Raw genomic sequence first — 17,443 nt, forward strand, 5'->3', positions numbered from 1 at the left:
CGGGGAGCAATACACCGGAAGTTGGGAATTGAGCTTTGTTGCAAAGAGGTCCATCACCGGGGAGCCCCAACGTTGAATGATGAGTCTGGCTACTTCTGGGAGTAGAGACCACTCTGTCCCCACTATTTGACCCATTCTGCTCAGGCCGTCGGCCAGAACGTTCTTCTTCCCGGGAATGAACCTTGCCAGCAGCACCACTTGCTGTTCGTCTGCCCAATTCAGGATGTCTAAGGCGAGGTCGCACAACTCCTTCGATCTCATGCCCCCTTGCTTCTTTATGTAGGCTACTACCGTGGCGTTGTCACACATTAACGCCACGGTGTTTCCCCTTAGACGACTTGCAAAGTGAAGACACGCCTTCTGAACTGCTCTTAGTTCTAGGACATTGATGTGTAGACGCTTTTCCCTTTCCGACCAGGTACCCCGTGCCGTCTCTTCCAGAAGGTGGGCTCCCCACCCTTGGTTGGAGGCGTCTGTGAACAGGAGGTACTCGGGGGGACTGGACCCGAGGGGCATCCCCTTGAGGGAGTTCGACTGGCAGTGCTACCATTCCAGGGAGGTTCTCGTGTCCGGAAGGACTGGAATGAACGTTTTCTGCGAGTCCGTCTGGGACCAGAGGCTCTTGAGGTTCCATTGAATGGGTCTGAGCCTCATCCTCCCTTGGGGAACCAGCTTCTCCAATGAGACTAGGTGACCTATCAGTCTCTGCCAATCTCCCGCCCTCCGGGAGTGTTCTGACAGGAACGGCTGAATGATGTGCTTGAGGTTCCGTATCCTGTCCTGCGAGGGGAAAACTTTCCCCTGCACGGTATCCAACGTCATCCCCAAGTAGCCCATTCTGTTGGATGGGGTCAAGTTCGACTTCTTCAGATTGATTACAATCCCCAGATTCCTGCAAAACTGGAGGAGGCTTCTCCCTTGTTCCTCCAAGAGGGCCCTTGAGGTGGAAAGGAGCAACCAGTCGTCCAGGTACCAGATGAGGCGGATACCCCGTTCGTGAGCCCACACAGAGACCGTCGCGAAGACCCTCGTGAACACTTGAGGGGCCGTCGACAGGCCGAAGCAAAGGGTCTTGAACTGCAGGATCTGGGGACCCCATTTTATCCGGAGGAACTTCCGACTCGACGGGTGGACAGGGATCTGGAAGTATGCGTCTTTGAGGTCGACAGTCATCATATAATCTTTCTCCCTCAAGGACAGCAGGACGGATTTTGGGGTGTCCATCTTGAAGTCCGTCTTCTTGACGAACTTGTTGAGGGCCGACAGGTCTATCACGGGTCTCCACCCCCCCGTTGCTTTCTCTACCCGAAACGGGCGGCTGTAGAAGCCTGGGCCTGGGAGAAGGACCTCTTTCATGGCACCCTTCTCCAACATGGAGGAAATCTCCTCTTGAAGGGCGGCCCTCTTCATTGGGTCCCTGGGGGTCAACCATTCTGTCTGGCTGGCTGGAATAAGAGGGGGTGGATCCGCTAGGAAGGGAAGCCTGTAGCCCTCCTTCAGGACGAACACTGTCCAAGGATCCGCTCCTTGTGCCTTCCATGCTTGCCAATGTGGTCCGAGGCATCCCCCAACCCGAGGCTTGGGCGGGAGTAGGGGGCCTCTCCCTCTACCTTCTTCTAGAGGGCCGGCCTGACCTGCCTCTCCTAGAGGCGGAGTAACCCGACCTGAAGGAGCTAGACGAAGTTGGTGCTCCTCTGCGGGAGGGTTGAGGAGTTGTTGCCCAGGAGGAAGAGGGGGCTTCTCTTCTCGAAGTGCTGGGGGCGGCCTGAGATGTCACGGCGCTATCTGAGGGCGGCCCTCCTGTAGGGAGGTCTCTTAGACGACACAGGTCTGGGGACGTTGGCCTCCTTCCTCTTTGACACTTTCTCCATCAGGCTCTCAAGTTCTTTCAACGGGAACAGCGACTCACCCCACAAGGGAAGGCTACGTACGGCCCGAGCCTCTCTGTCTGGGATCCTCCTAGATACCTTGGCCAGGACCGTGTCTCGTTAACGGAGGACCCAGTTGGCCGTAAGGGCGAGCGCCTGATATGAGAGGAACTTAAGTGTTTTCCCCCCGGAGGTGAGAAGGTCCGTCAGGAGGCTTTGCTGCTCAGGATCTTCGGGGTCGACGGAGGCTTGGACGTTTACTAACGTGGAGGCCCACCAGTCCAGCCATGAGGAGATGTTGACTAGGTCCCGCGACATCTCCTCCATCATGGCAGCCTCCGTAGGAGAGAAGCAAACTGGGGCTGAAGAGGCCCTTTCGTCTGAGCCGCCCTGACCTAGGACGTCCAAGGCCGGGTCCACTCTACAGGGGCCTGGGCGACGCCCTTCCGGAATGTACACTTTACCCTGCGATTTAAGGCCCTGGAGCAGTTTCGAGGCACTCTGGGACTTGGGGGCCTCTGCATTGCTGGCCACCAAGTTGTCTTTGTACTCTTGCCCTAGTACAAGGTCTGGGGCAAGAGGAAGGGCTAGGGAAGACTTCGGAAGGGCGGCGTGATGAGTAATCCTCAGGATGCTTGACCTCCAGGAATCACCCCTCGGAGCCGAGGGTTCCGTAATCCCATGCTGCCTTCTGATGAGTCCCACTACTCTTCTATAGGCGGAGTCCTCCGTCGGGGAAGCTTCTCCTCCGTCAGCCGAGGCTTCGGCCTGGAGTGGGGGGGCTGGGTTGCTGGCCAGGCAGACCGGCCATCCAGCTCATGAAGCTGATGATGTGTTCTACTGTGCAGCCAGGTAGTATTTTACGTCTCTTCAGACGGAGGTTTCTTTTCCTGGGACACCTCTTCAACTTCTTCCTGGGAAACTTCTTCAATTTCTTCCGAAGGCGTACTAGCAGGAGGAACTGGCTCTTTTTTGCGAGGCTGGAAGAACATTGTGATCGGAAGTTGTTGCCGCTGCTTCTTTTTTCGATCTAAGAGCATCTTGTAGGGAATCATTATGTCATCAACCTTGTTGCAGAATTGCATCGACCGAACCATATCCTCGTCCCACTCTTGCAACATTTCTTTCAACTCCTTCGCATGGTTGCAGGCCTTGGCAAGCCGTTCAAATGTTAAGCCCGTTTCTTCGACATTTTCTTGGGTCTCTTCCTGGGTTTCACTCTCTTCTTCGCTTGCCGATTTCGTCAGGTATTTTAGGTCTGCGTCAGTTAGCGGCTGGGAATGGCAGTCCAACAACTCGTCGACGTCTTCAGTCGTCATGTCGCCAAACCCGTCACCTCCAATTATGGCAGCCAACTGCACAGATTTCCGTATTGCAGTGTTGGATTTCAGCAGGTGTAAATCCCTCGTTGTCGTAAACAATCTGGGGCCACAACTTCTTCCAGCTCGCATTCACAGTTGCAGGTTTCATCTCTTGAAGTGCCTTCTGAATATTCTGCAGGCACGTGGCTATGGTGTACTGCCGCCAGTATGCCTTCAAGTTAAAATCTTCATCCTCATTATCTTGGGCAGCATCCACACATGCAACGAGGTCCGCCAAGGTGTTCTTCGTGTAGAGGGCCTTGAACGCCCTGATAACCCCCTGGTCTATCGGTTGAATTAATGACGTGGTGTTGGGTGGCAGGAACTCAACCTGAATGCCCTCATGCGACAGGTCAGTTGCGTGTCCACCAGCGTTATCCGTAAGGAGAAGGATCTTGAATGCCAAGCCCTTCTCTAAGAGATATTTGCTGACTTGCGGGATAAAACACTGATGGAACCAGTTGGAGGTCAGCATCTTCGTAATCCATGCTTTTTGATTATGCATCCAGTACACGGGAAGGAGATTCTTATTTTTATTTTTCAAAGCGCGAGGATTTTTCGACTTATAAATAAGCCCCGGCTTTAGCAAAAATCCAGCAGCATTGCCACACATCACGAGGGTAACGCGATCCTTGAATGCTTTAAAGCCAGAGGCTTTGGCTTCCTCTTTGAACAGGAAAGTTCGCGACGGCATTCTCTTCCAAAACAAGCCGGTCTCATCCATATTAAAGACTTGTTCCGGCTTGTATCCACCTTCGGCGATAATATTCTTGAATGTCTGGTTCGCGTAAGTTTCAGCAGCGGCAGTGTCAGCCGAAGCAGCCTCGCCATGCAGGGAAACGCTTTTCAGAGCGAAGCCTTTCTGAAACTTCGCGAACCATCCTTTGCTGGCGGAAAAATGTTGTTTCTGAGGCTGGGAATCAGTGGATGTCCCTGGTTGAGGATCATCTGCATCATCATCTTCTTCAGCATGGTTGCCGTCGTCGTCTTGAGGTTCCTTTGCAGCAAAATTCTCATACAAGCTCAAAGCCTTTGTTCGGATGGTGTTCGTATCCAAGGCTATGTTCTTCTTCCAGCAGTCGGCAATCCACACAGCTAAAGCACCTTCCATGCGTACGATCGTTTTATTACGCGTTGTAACGACTCGCTTCGCTGATCTGCTAAAGGTGATTGCAGCCGTCTTTCTAATGTTCGCCTCGTCCTTCTTGATATAACGAACAGTAGATTCGTTGATCCCAAAATGGCGCGCAGCTGACGCGTAACTTCTACCATCTTTTAACATATCGAGAAGCGTAACCTTCTCAGCAATCGTCATCATCCTTCGGTGGCGTTTAGGCTCACTACCAGCCTTAGTAGAAGCAGAACGCTTGGGAGCCATTGTACAGTAGGATTTGACAAAAAGTTCAACTTAAAAAGGTCGCACACAGCACAGATTAAACTTCACAAACTTAAGAACGTCTACTCAGCGATACGCGGGAACAGAGAGTGGACGACCCGGGCCCGCGAGAACCTAGATGCTGGAAGCTGGAGATGATGGCAAAACACCAATCACAGGCTAGATAACAAAACTTGAGTTCTGATTCGTCATCTATCAGCGCTTGAACCAATCACAACCCGTCTTACAGTATATGATGCGTAGGTTACCAACTCATACAAGATACCCCGCGCACACCGTACGTACGTATTAATAATACAGTGGTACCTCTACATACGAATTTAATTCGTTCCACAACCAACTTCGGATGTAGAAAATGTTCGGATGTAGAAACGAATTTTCCCATAAGAATACATGGTAATTCATTTAATTCGTTCCTCAGCGTAAAAACCCATAATAAATACTTAATAAATGGCTACACATAATTACACTTATCAATAACATAACTGCATAATATGAAAGAAGCATGTAAAAAAGATAATTATAAAGAAGTAATAAATAAAAAATGTGTTTTATTGCCACTTTACCTTAGAGACAGGCAAACGCAGGTGTAGGATTTGCTACGCCAGGAGACGGACGATCGGCGAGAAGGTAGACATGGTGTTAACATGTTCTTTAAATAAAAAATCTCTCTCTCTCTCTCTCTCTCTCTCTCTCTCTCTCTCTCTCTCTCTCTCTCTTGTTCTTCTTCACTGTTAGTGTTAGAGACGTCTATTATTTTTTTCTGAGAGAGAGAGAGAGAGAGAGAGAGAGAGAGAGAGAGAGAGAGAGAGAGAGAGAGAGAGAGATTAAACAAAAATGTGTTGTGTACATATCATTTTTAACAGCATTAGCGAGTTGAAAGACAGCTAAATGTAACTAAAAAAAACAATATTAGTGAATCTGAATTCCTTTATTAACTAAAACAAATATCGATACAAACACACTCGTGTGCGTATGCGCAAACACACACACACGTACGAGGAGACACGATCGGCGAGGAAGTAGAGATGGTGACTGCGATAACATACTGTAACTTACACTACGGAAATTTTAATCTAACTCAGCTTATTTATTTTTTTTTTTTTATTTTAATATTTCATATTTTTTACATTTTTTTTTCTTTTGATTTTTTATTTTCATCACTTTCAGTGACGAGTTACGGTATATTATCGCAGTCACCATCTCTACCTCCTCCCCGACCGTCTCTCTTACTGCGTAGTAATTTTTGCACCTGTGTGTGTGTTTGTGCATAAGCACACGAGTGTGTTCGTATCAATATTTGTTTTAGTTAATAAAGGAATTCAGATTACCTGTTATTACTTTCTTAGTTACATTTAAATGTTTTTCAACTCGTTGACGCTGTTAAAAATCATTTGTAGGGTGATGTGGTCACGACCCGGACACGGTCTCGACTCGGACAGTCTTAATAACCAATCAGCGATCGAGCCTAGGATGACGTCAGAGCCATGACGTATGAGGGAGGGCGGTCCTAACTAGACGCCATTTGCAAACCTGCCCGCCAACGCTTCGCTTGTAAACAAGGTAAGAATTTCAATTTTAAGGGGTCGTGATCTTAATTTTCGGCATCAGGATATATTGTGCCATGACCATGAATAAGGCGTGATCAAGTTGTGATAAGTTTTGTTGTGTAATATAGCCATATTGGCATAAAATCAGTGATAATACGGAGTGGCTAAACAACAATGGAGTGGCTTGGGGTGCCCGCTAAATAAATTTATGGTGTGGTCTCGACTCGGACAATTTTTGAAGGTTCATGCAAATTAAGTGTACTGGAAAAACCACTTTAAAAGTGAATGATTGCATAGTTCTTACAACTATAATGTACCATATGTGAGATAAAGCCATGGAAAAGGCTGGAAATGGGTGTTTGCCACGGCTAAATATCGAGTGATTTTTCGAAGTGTTTTATTGATGGAATTGAATTATTTTTAGCATTAATATGTGCCCCCATTAGTGTTTACTTTTCCAAATTGAAATATTTAACCTAGGCCAATTGTTTATATTTTTTACGAATTTTTAAAAAAATTATGTGCGTGGTCTCGATTCGGACAATGTGCACATGCTGTCCGAGTCGAGACCACGGAGGTATAAGAAGCAATAAATTTTTTTTTTTTAAATGACTCTGTCAATCACTCTCATTTTAACCTAAAACCAATATTAATACTATATATTAACTCTTATAAAATTATTGATGGTTTAAAATAATTAAATATGGGTGATTGCCTAAGTCAAACATAGAGTCAGTTTTGAGCTTTTTTTTTTTGTGCAAATTTATTTTTTTTAGAATTAATATGTGCCCCCCAATAGTGTTTAGTCTTCCAAATTGAAATTTTTAACCTAGGCCAATTTTTTAATTTTTAAGAATTTTTTTAAAAAGCAAGGTCCGTGGTCTCGACTCGGACAGGTTTGTCCGGGTCGAGACCATGGAGGTATAAGAAGCAATAAATTTTTTTTTTTTTAATGACTCTGTCAATCACTCTCATTTTCACCTAAAACCAATATTAATACTATATATTAACTCTTATAAAATTATTGATGGTTTAAAATAATTAAATATGGGTGATTGCCTAAGTCAAACATAGAGTCAGTTTTGAGCTATTTTTTTTTGTGCAAATTAATTTTTTTTAGAATTAATATGTGCCCCCCAATAGTGTTTAGTCTTCCAAATTGAAATATTTAACCTAGGCCAATTTTTTAATTTTTAAGAATTTTTTTAAAAAGCAAGGTCCGTGGTCTCGACTCGGACAGGTTTGGTCAGGCAATAGAATTTTAACATGGAACAAATATTTATTAGCCTAGCCTATGTCTCTAATGCCATTTATCTCTTTCAGATCCTTCGTGACTCCCAACCATGCCTCGCAACTACATGCCAAAGAACATCCTAACCACGGATAGGACCAATTTAGAGAAGGCATTCTACCACCGCCTAGAGACTGGTTGTAGCATCCGTACTGCGTGCAACCTTTTTGGAGTTAAAGTTTCGACTCTTGGGGTAAGCTTGAATAAATCTAAGCCCTCTTAAATTCTATGTGTAGCCTAGGCTAAGAACTTTAGGCTAGCCTAGGCTAGCCTACCCTATCGGGCCTATGCTCCCCACTTTAACCATTGTTTTATTTTTTCAGGATGCTTTCACTCGGTCCAAAGCGGAGAGTGATGGGAAGACGTTTGTGCCTAAGCATCAAAACGTCAAAAAGGTTTTCACCGATGCGCAGGAAACCTTGATCGAGGAATACTCCATCAAGATCGCGCGGATGTTCTATGGCCTGCCAACGAGAGCTTTCAGGAGGATGATCCTGAAGTATGCAGAGGCTGTTGGCAGCCCGTGTATTCCTGATGGCTGGAAGAGGGAAGGTATGGCCACCCGTGACTGGTATTACGGGTATATGTTCCGTCATCCAAGGCTTGCATTGAAGGCTCCGGAGGGCATGTCACTTTCGCGCGCGATGGCTTTCAACCGCGTAAACGTTGAAGTCTTCTTCAAGGCTTACGTGGAAGCTGTCGAGCGACACAGTTTCATGCCAGCCAGGATCTTCAACTTGGATGAGAGTGGCTTGTCCACTGTGATGAAGCCATGTAAGGTTGTTTGCGAGAGAGGTCGTCCTGTTGCTTCGCAGGTTGCTCGGGAGAGAGGCAATCATATGACTTTCGTGGGGATTGTTAATGCTGCAGGGCAAGGTTTCCCTCCAGTGTTTATCATCGCACGAAAGAAGATGAATGCTGATTTTCAGAGAGGGACTACTCCTGGAACCACAGTGCTCTTGCAGGCTAACGGTTGGATGGACCATGAGCGTTTCGTGCAGACACTCGAGCATCTCCATAAGGTGTCTTATTCTTCAGTGGAGAATAAGATACTGCTGATAATGGACAATGCCGAGTGTCACATGAGCATTCATGTGGTTGAGTATGCGATACGGCATGGCATCGTAATTGTCACGCTGCCACCTCATACTACAGCCAAACTCCAGCCATTAGATGTAAGTGTCTTTGGCCCCTTCAAGTCTGTCCTGCGATCCATTCAGGACGATTTTAAACTTTCAAACCCTCACGTGCCCATCACAGAACATATGTTGCCAGAGATGGCGTGCAAGGCCTGGGACAAGGTTTGTAATGTCACCAACATCACCAATGGGTTTCGTGCTACTGGCATCTTTCCCGTCAACCGCAACATCTTTCCAGATGATGCGTTTGCTGGGGCAGAAGTCACAGAGCAGGCCCCTCCTGATGATGATGATGATTTGCCAGAAACTGTTGCCGCACCCTTGACACCAGTTCCATCGGAGCCTGACCAACCTCAGCCTGGACCATCTGGAATAGGTAGGATGTCACCAGCTTCAGCGTCTAGGGCTAACTCTCCTGAAGCAGCACTCCAACCTCAGCAGACTCCAACTCCAACACCTTCATCTCCTCCAATTCCCGACATCACTCCCGAAGCTGTGCAGCCCTACCCGAAGGCTCGTCCCCGCCCTGCTGCTAGAGGGCGCAAGAAGATCCGCGCCTGCATCCTGACTGAGGATGAGGAGGCTCTTAGCCAGCTGCGGGACAAGGAGGAGAAGAAAGCAGCCAGAGAGGAGAAGAAGCGGAGGTTGCAGGAGAAGAAGAGAGGGCAGGAGGCACGACAGGCGGTTAAGAAGAAGAGGTCTGAGCCAGTTGAGGAGAGCAGTAGTGATGAGGAGGCTGTCGACAATCCTGCACTCTGTGACGACTCATCTGAATATTCAGATGAGGTTGCAGAGGAGCTTGAGTTTGATGCTGCCTCCTATCCATTCGTCCAGAAGGAGCCAGAGGTGAGGGACTTTTTTTTAATAGCCTATTTCAAAATCTGTAGCCTAGCCTAGGCTAGATTATGTTCATCTATTGCATAAGTAGCCTAGGCTAGGCTAAGTCTAGAAGAAAATTTCTATTTAATTGTCAAATTCCATAGGCTAGGCTATTCATTCTTTTTTTTCATATTTCAAAATCTGTAGCCTAGGCTATCCTAGCCTAGATTAGGTTATGTTCATCTAGCCTATTGCATAGGCTAAGTAGCCTAGCCCAAGTCTAGAAGAAAATTTCTATTTAATTGTCAAATTTAGTAGCCGAGCTGAATGGCTTGGTTTTAAAGCCAAATTCCTTAGAAAATTTCTATTTAATTGTCAAATTTAGTAGCCGAGCTGAATGGCTTGGTTTTAAAGCCAAATTCCTTATTCATTAATTCCATAGGCTAGGCTATTAATTCTTTTTTTTCATTTTTTTCCCCCAGGTGGGTGACTTTGTCCTGGTCCAGCTTCTCTTCCAGGGGAAGAAGTCTGAGGAGCTTGTCCACTTTGTGGGCAAGGTCATTTCCCTGGAGGAAGACGGGCAGCAGCTGCAGGTGGACTTCCTCAGGATAAGGTCGCCCTTGCTGAAGGACACCTTCCACTTCCCAGACATCGGGGATGTCGACAGTGTCGACCGCAGCAGTGTGTTGGGGGTCCTTACAGTCAGCACGGGGACCACCCAACGACAAGCAAACCTCATCAAGGTCCTCCCTCCCTTGAGGGACTTTAACATGCATTAGCATTACTTTAAAGTCATTAGTTTTAAGTCATTCACTTTAAGATTCATTAGTTTTAAGTCATTCACTTTATCATGCATTAGTTTTAAGTCATTCACTTTAACATACATTAGTTTCAAGTCATTCAGTTTCCCATTTTTTTTTAATATATATATTTTTGTATTAAATTGAGATTTTGCTACCAATTGTTTTATTCCACCTTTCAGGGTCATGTTCTGGATGTTTTTACTAAGAACAAATATAAAATAATTCTTAAAGTGTCATTTTGGTGGACCAAAACATCCGTCCGGGTTGAGACCACAAACCAGTCCGGGTCGTGACCACGCGGTCTCGACCCGGGCAGAGATTTTTGGATTTTAAAAAGGGCTGTAAAACCCAAAATATAATATCTACAGATATGAAACTCATAGCATAAGATGGGGCATTAGTTACACTTTCTTTTAAGCACAAAATCTCTCCTTTAGCTCAATAACTTTTTTTTTTATGAATATTATTCATTTTACTGTCCGGGTCGTGAACACATCACCCTACTCTAAACACATTTTTGTTTAATCTCTCTCTCTCTCTCTCTCTCTCTCTCTCTCTCTCTCTCTCTCTCTCTCTCTCTCTCTCTCGGAAAAAAAAATAATAGACGTATCTAACACTATAACAGCAAAGAAGAACGAGAGAGAGAGAGAGAGAGAGAGAGAGAGAGAGAGAGAGATTTTATTTAAAGAACATGTTAATGCTATGTTTAGAGAGAAACAGAAAAAGAGAGAAGTCTTATTTAAAAGAGCTTGCTAATGCTATCATGGTTTTCTTTGCTTCGCTTTTTTCTTTCTTTCTGTTCATCACGCTGGCCCTTCTCACAAATGATCGTTGCCAACAATCTCTTTGTCCTTTATCCCTATCAACAAAAGGCGTTTTATCTCTTCCAGGGTATTGCTAAGATGTCTTGTAATAATGGTGATCACCTTCGATGGTTATTTGCTTTAATGGCTGCCTTTAGCTTGATGATCCTCGAGATCATAGGCCTATTCCGGCCATATTGTTTAGCCATACAGTATCACTCACATGCACACTGCTCTCATGTTTTTCTATAATTTCTTGCTTCAATTCTAATGAAAGAATTGCCTTCTTCCTGTACTGAAACTTAGCTTCTTAGGCACCATGATTATAGGTAAAATCACACAGGAAATGTGAGAAAAGGAAGAAAATAAGCACTGTTAATAACAGACCAAACAGAGGACAACCACACCATACACACAAGAATAGAGAACTGAGCACTCGACGCTCAATGGCGTAATGTTTACTTCGTTTGTCGAAATAAAATTCGGGTGTAGAGTCAAAAATTTGCTCGAATTTTACTTCGGATGTTGGAAAATTCGGATGTAGATACGTTCGTGTGTAGAGGTTCCACTGTAATAATAATAAATAATGATAATAATACAGTACAGTACTGTAATAATAATAATAATAATGATAATAATAATAACAATCATAATTTTATTAACAACAACAACAATAATAATAACAATAATAATAATAGCTTTACGTATGCTACAGTATTTTATTCTTTTGTAGGATGTATGTGTGTCTCTCTCTCTCTCTCTCTCTCTCTCTCTCTCTCTCTCTCTCTCTCTCTCTCTCTCTCTCTCGTACGCTTATTCGAAATGTGATTTTTGCAACAAAGAATATTATTGGATGCAGTACTGTACTACGTACGTATACATACAAAAGATTCATGGAAAAGAAGCACATCCATTACATTTGTAGTACGTACAGTAGTAGCCATCAGCAGCCTTACACCATTCTAATATTGTATGACTGCATCTGATTTGCGTTTCATGTTCGATTTAATTTTACTACGTACTGTATACAGTACTGAATTATCGTATGATAATAATACAGTAATAATAATAATAATAATGATAATAAGAACAATAATAATTTTATTAACAACAACAACAATAATAATAATAATAACAATAATAATACACGTAATAGCTTTACGTATGCTATTTTATTCTTTTGTAGGATGTCTCTCTCTCTCTCTCTCTCTCTCTCTCTCTCTCTCTCTCTCTCTCTCTCTCTCTCTCTCTCGTACGCTTATTCGAAATGTGACTTTTGCAACAAAGAATATTATTGGATGCAGTACTACGTACGTATACTGTACATACAAAAGAATCATGGAAAAGATGCACATCCATTACATTTGTAGTATAGTAGCCATCAGCAGCCTTACACCATTCTAATATGGTATGACTGCATCTGATTTGCGTTTCATGTTCGATTTAATTTTACTACGTACTGTATACAGTACTGTATTATCGTATGATCACATTCTCTTTTCGTGTTTTATTTCTTTCTGTGCTGAATTATATATCATATGTAATGCAATGAACAATCAGTAAGAGCAGATATTATTAATTACAGTATTAATGGAATTACAGGTAACAAAATATCGTATTTGGGGGTCTTCAAATTTCGCGGTATTTTCGAATTTTCCAGAAAATCCGCGATATGTATATATATATATATATGGGTTATGGAAAAAACCCGCGAAGTGGTGAATCCGCGATGGTCGAACCGCGAAGTAGCGAGGGTTCAATGCAGTCTGATTTGGCTCGGTCTGAGACTTCCCCCAGTTGACGATGAGACCCAGGTCCTGAGTCATCGTATAAGTCATCATTAGGTCCTCCAGACATTTCTCTTTCGACTGTGACCGGATCAGCCAGTCGTCTAGATAGAAGGAGACCCTTATCCCCTCCAGGTGTAACCAGCCTGCCACATTCGCCATTAGTCTGGTGAAAACTTGGGGAGCTGTGCTGAGACCGAAGCAAAGTGCCCTGAACTGGAAGCACTTGCCCTGGAACACAAACCTCAGATATCTCCTCGAAGACGGATGAATGGGGATGTGAAAATAAGCGTCCTGCAGGTCGAGAGAAACCATCCAGTCTCCTGGACGAACTGCAGCCAGCCCTGACTGAGTCGTCTCCATGGAGAACTTTGTTTTCTCCACGAAGGCGTTCAGAGAGCTGACATCTAGGACTGGTCTCCATCCACCCGAGTTCTTGGGAACCAGAAATAGGCGATTGTAAAAGCCTGGGGAGGCGAGGTCTTGAACCGGCTCTATTGCTCCCTTGACCAACATCTAGTCGACTAGCTCCAGAAGAGCCTCTCGTTTCCCCGCGTCGGTGTACGGAGCCACTAAGGCTAGGGGAGAGTCTGAGAGAGGTGGTTTCTTTAAAAAGGGGATCTTGTAACCTTCCTTGACGACTGAGAGGGACCAGGTGTCCGCCCCTCTCCTTTTCCAAGACTGCCAAAAACGAGACAGTCTTGCCCCTACTGGTGTCTGGAGGACTTCCATCTCATTTTTTGGACCGGGGCCTAAACGCACCCCTGCTGGTCCTTGGCCCTGACTCTTGTCTTCTCCCCTTAAAATCCGCTCTCGAAGAGATCCTGCCCCGAAAGGGCTGTTGAAACTTCTTCTCTTCCTTCTTCAGAGGAGCAGGAGCAACAGGTAAGGTCTTTCTAGCCGACCGAGACAAAAGGTCCTGAGTAGCCTTCTGAGCCAGAGAAAGGGAGATATCTCTGACCAGAGCTTCAGGAAAAAGATGACGTGAAAAAGGGGCGTAAAGCAGCTCCGACTTCTGGGCAACAGTCACAGATCTGGAGGTGAAGGAGCACAAAAGGGCCCTCTTCTTTAAGACCCCTGCTGAGAAAAGGGAAGCCAATTCATTAGCTCCATCCCTTAGAGCTTTGTCCATGCAGGACATGATACTCGTCAGGTCCTTCGTGTCCTCCAGGAGTTCAGACTTCCTGGCCAGAGTCCCGAGAGACCAGTCCAGGAAGCTGAAAACCTCGAAAACCCTGAAAATTCCCTTGACGAGGTGATCAAACTCCGACATGGACCACATCACCTTGGCAGAGTTTAAAGCATGCCTTCTTGCTGAGTCCACCAGAGCCGAGAAGTCACCTTGGGAGGAGGCAGGCACTCCTAACCCCAAAGGTTCCCCTGTCTCATACCACATACCGGCCTTGGAAGCAAGCCGAGACGGTGGAAAAGAAAAGGTGGTCTTGACAGCTTGTCTCCGTTCCTTCATCCAATCATCCACCTTAGCGAGAGCTTTCCTGGCCGAAATTGAAAGTTTCATTTTGATGAAGGCCGAAGACTTAGTAGCTTTCTTCCTGGTAAATTGAGACTGAGGAGAACGAGGGGCCGAAGGTTGAAATTCCTAACCATAAAGTTCCAAAAGAGAGCGAGAAAGAACCTTGTAATCACTAGAAGAGTCGGCAGGTTTTTCTTCCTCTTCCGAAATATCCTCGAGGTCCTGCTCAAGGATAACATCCTGAAGAGTCGGGCTGCCAGCAGTCTGGCACCGAGAGCTGTTTGAATCCTGGCGCCGAGCGCCGCTAACATCCAGTCGGCGAGAAGCGGTATCGTCACGATGACAAGAAGCGGTATCGTCACGATGACGAGAAGCGGTATCGTCACGATGACGAGAAGCAGTATCGTCAGGATGACGAGAAACGGAATCGTCATGAAGATGCAGGCTGCCTTCGCCTTGAAAATGCAGACTGCATTCATCCTGTTTCCTAAGAAACGAGGCAGTAACGTCCTGGCGTTTCGAAAGAGAAACTGAATCGTCACGGCGCCGAGAACGAGAGGCAGTATCGTCCTGGCGCCGGGAGAGGGGGGAAGGAAATTCCTGGCAGCGTGCCGATGAAGAGGGTGTGCGTTGTCGTACGGCCGACGAAGTGCGCAGAGGTTTCTTGGGAGAGATACTAAGATCTCTCTTAGAAGAAGATCTCTTAACAGGCAAAGAGACGTCCTTACGTCTGACGGACTGAGAAGGGTGGCTGAAAGCTTGAACTAACGATGAAAGTTGTTCCTGCATAACAACCATGAAAGCTATAGCAACCTCCGCTGGCTCTCGCGGTGCCGAAGACGGCAGTTGTTGTACAGCTTGACTGGGAGCGCTGGCAGAAGAAGTAGGGAGTCTAGCAGGATTAACTGGGCTAAGAACTCTCTGTTTCGCCCTTTTAACAGGAACAACATCGAAATCGTCTTCCGAAGGATCAGGATCTCGGCTACTCGAACCGGGAGAGGGAGAGCGAGACTGCACGTCCCGGTTCCACCCTCTCTTCATTGGTCTTGATTCGTAATGCCAATTACGTCTGGGAGAACGATCAGGCGAAGACACAAAGGTATCCGACACGCCTTTCCTACGGCGGTCAAGAGCAGCCTGGGAGATCGCAACAGGACTGTCTGAGGCGACGACTGACCGAGGATAAGCACCTCTCACCCCCTTTCGGCTTTTGACGTACCTTCTCCCTTGGTCCTGGGAGCTTGGTAGAGGTCTAGACCTAGGGGTATGACAGATTCGATCAGTCGCCACCTCCACTGCACTTTCACAAGCACTAATTTCACTTACACCCTTACCTTTAAAGGCCTCCAATTGTGCTTTAATGGCCTCTAATTCCGCAGCTAATTTAGCATACCCAGGGTCATCCATAGGCACAGATCCTGTAGAAGGGGCAGGAGTTACTACATTCGAGGAAGGAATAACTTCCAAAGAGGTTACAAGCAAAGGGTCAATAGATAAATCTAAGCTAGGCTCACTAGCAGACTTTGACTTTGATTTAGCTCTTCTAACTCTATCAATCTCAAGTTTGCGCACATAGCGCTTCATAGCTAACCAATTATCATCACTTAAAACCTCGCATTCCTTGCACTTATTATCTAAAGCACATTCAAACCCCCTGCAACCCATACAGATAGTGTGAGGGTCAACCGACACTTTCGGCAACCTCACCTTGCAAATATCATTCGCATAAATACAATAATGAATTTTTTCACTCATGATAAGAAAGGAAAAAAGACAAAAAACAAACACGATTGTCAAATCCCAACACAGTGTACTTCACCAAAAACGAAGTCCAAAAAGGCGATGAAGGGAAAGCGATCCGAAAAAACTCTAAAGGGCGGACCAATGATGTTGTCGATCCGGCCGGCAGAGATAATCTGAGGAGCAGAAAACGGGAATGATTCCAAGTACCACCCTGTAAGGGTTGTTAACCATCTAACCACACAACCACCACAAGGCGGTTGCCGCGATTTTCGATTAAAATTCTGCCGCAGTCGGAGACTCAGCTATATATATATAACTGCCAGGTAAGTACTATTCATAAAAAGATGAATGTTTAGGAGGGCTTGTTCTGTCCTTTAGGGTGATGGAAAACCCCAAAAAACTAGACTCTGAATCTCCATCCCCAAATATAGAATCTTCTGGGATGGGATCACTTGGGACTTCTCTGTGTTGACCAGAAGACCCAGTTCCTTTGCTAATGTCAATGTCATTCTTAGATCCTTCAGACAGCGATTGAAGGAAGACGCCCTGAGTAACCGGTCGTCGAGATACAGGGAGGCTCTGATACCTGTCGAATGCAGGAAGCTTGCCACATTGAGCATGAGCTTTGTAAAAATAAGAGGAGCGGTGCTGAGGCCGAAACACAAAGCCCGAAACTGGAAGACTTCCTTCCCGTAAACGAACCTTAGGTAACGTTTGAAGCTCGGATGTACAGGTATTGCTCGACTTACGACCTATGCGACATACGACTATTCGACTTTACGACCATTTTTTCAGCGTGATGACGTCACAAGTTTATCGGAAATAGGATGAATATTTCCTTGAAAATAGTCTATTTTCTTGTATACATATAAACTGATTTATCTTGGTAAATTATTATTTTCTTTTATTGTTAATATTCAGTATTTATTTTCAGTTAAAAATACATGAAAGTTTTAATATCTGTCGAGTTCATATTATGTCTGGTGACGTCACATCACCGGCGGATAGCTTCCGGGCAATACAGTGATTTCCTTCCAATAGGCCTACAATTAATATTAGTGTTTCCATTATCGAAATATTAAATAACGATACAAAGTATTTTGAGGGTCTGTATCGGTTATCATGAGTACTATGTAGCGTAAATTTGACCGAACGCTACTTTTTTAATCTCTGATAATGGATCGATGTTTATCTAAAGAATAATATACTATTAGGGCAAATATTTTCTTGAAAATAATATATTTCCTTTTACATTATAGAAATAAAATACTTTTGTTTGTTAAGTTAGTATTTTCTTTTCATTTCTTGCGAGAAACAAAGAAAATGAATTTACATATATTGCAAGTCATTCTTCGTAGAGTTTACTGTACGTCACGTGTCTTGTGACGTCATGTATCTGGCGGAAGCGC

General features: G+C 45.1%; 2 protein-coding genes across 3 annotated transcripts in view; one reads left to right on the plus strand and one right to left on the minus strand.

Moving 5' to 3' along the window:
- Tbce (Tubulin-binding cofactor E) overlaps positions 1-17,443 on the minus strand; it is a 778,896-nt gene that overhangs the window by 605,876 nt on the left and 155,577 nt on the right. The gene's annotated exons all lie outside the window — the stretch shown is intronic.
- LOC137625388 (uncharacterized) lies at positions 6,027-10,608 on the plus strand. 2 transcript variants are annotated; one of them, XM_068356255.1, is made up of 4 exons: positions 6,027-6,188; positions 7,499-7,659; positions 7,790-9,451; positions 9,907-10,608. In XM_068356255.1, the coding sequence occupies exons 2-4, from the start codon at positions 7,519-7,521 to the stop codon at positions 10,201-10,203; spliced, it is 2,100 nt and encodes a 699-aa protein (XP_068212356.1). In that variant the 5' UTR covers positions 6,027-6,188; positions 7,499-7,518; the 3' UTR covers positions 10,204-10,608. The 2 variants fall into 2 exon arrangements, with proteins under 2 accessions (XP_068212356.1, XP_068212357.1); XM_068356256.1 differs by lacking the exon at positions 6,027-6,188 and having other exon boundaries at positions 7,208-7,659.

Source organism: Palaemon carinicauda, chromosome 32, assembly GCF_036898095.1.
Source record: "Palaemon carinicauda isolate YSFRI2023 chromosome 32, ASM3689809v2, whole genome shotgun sequence".
In the NCBI taxonomy this organism is placed as follows: Eukaryota; Metazoa; Arthropoda; class Malacostraca; order Decapoda; family Palaemonidae; genus Palaemon; species Palaemon carinicauda.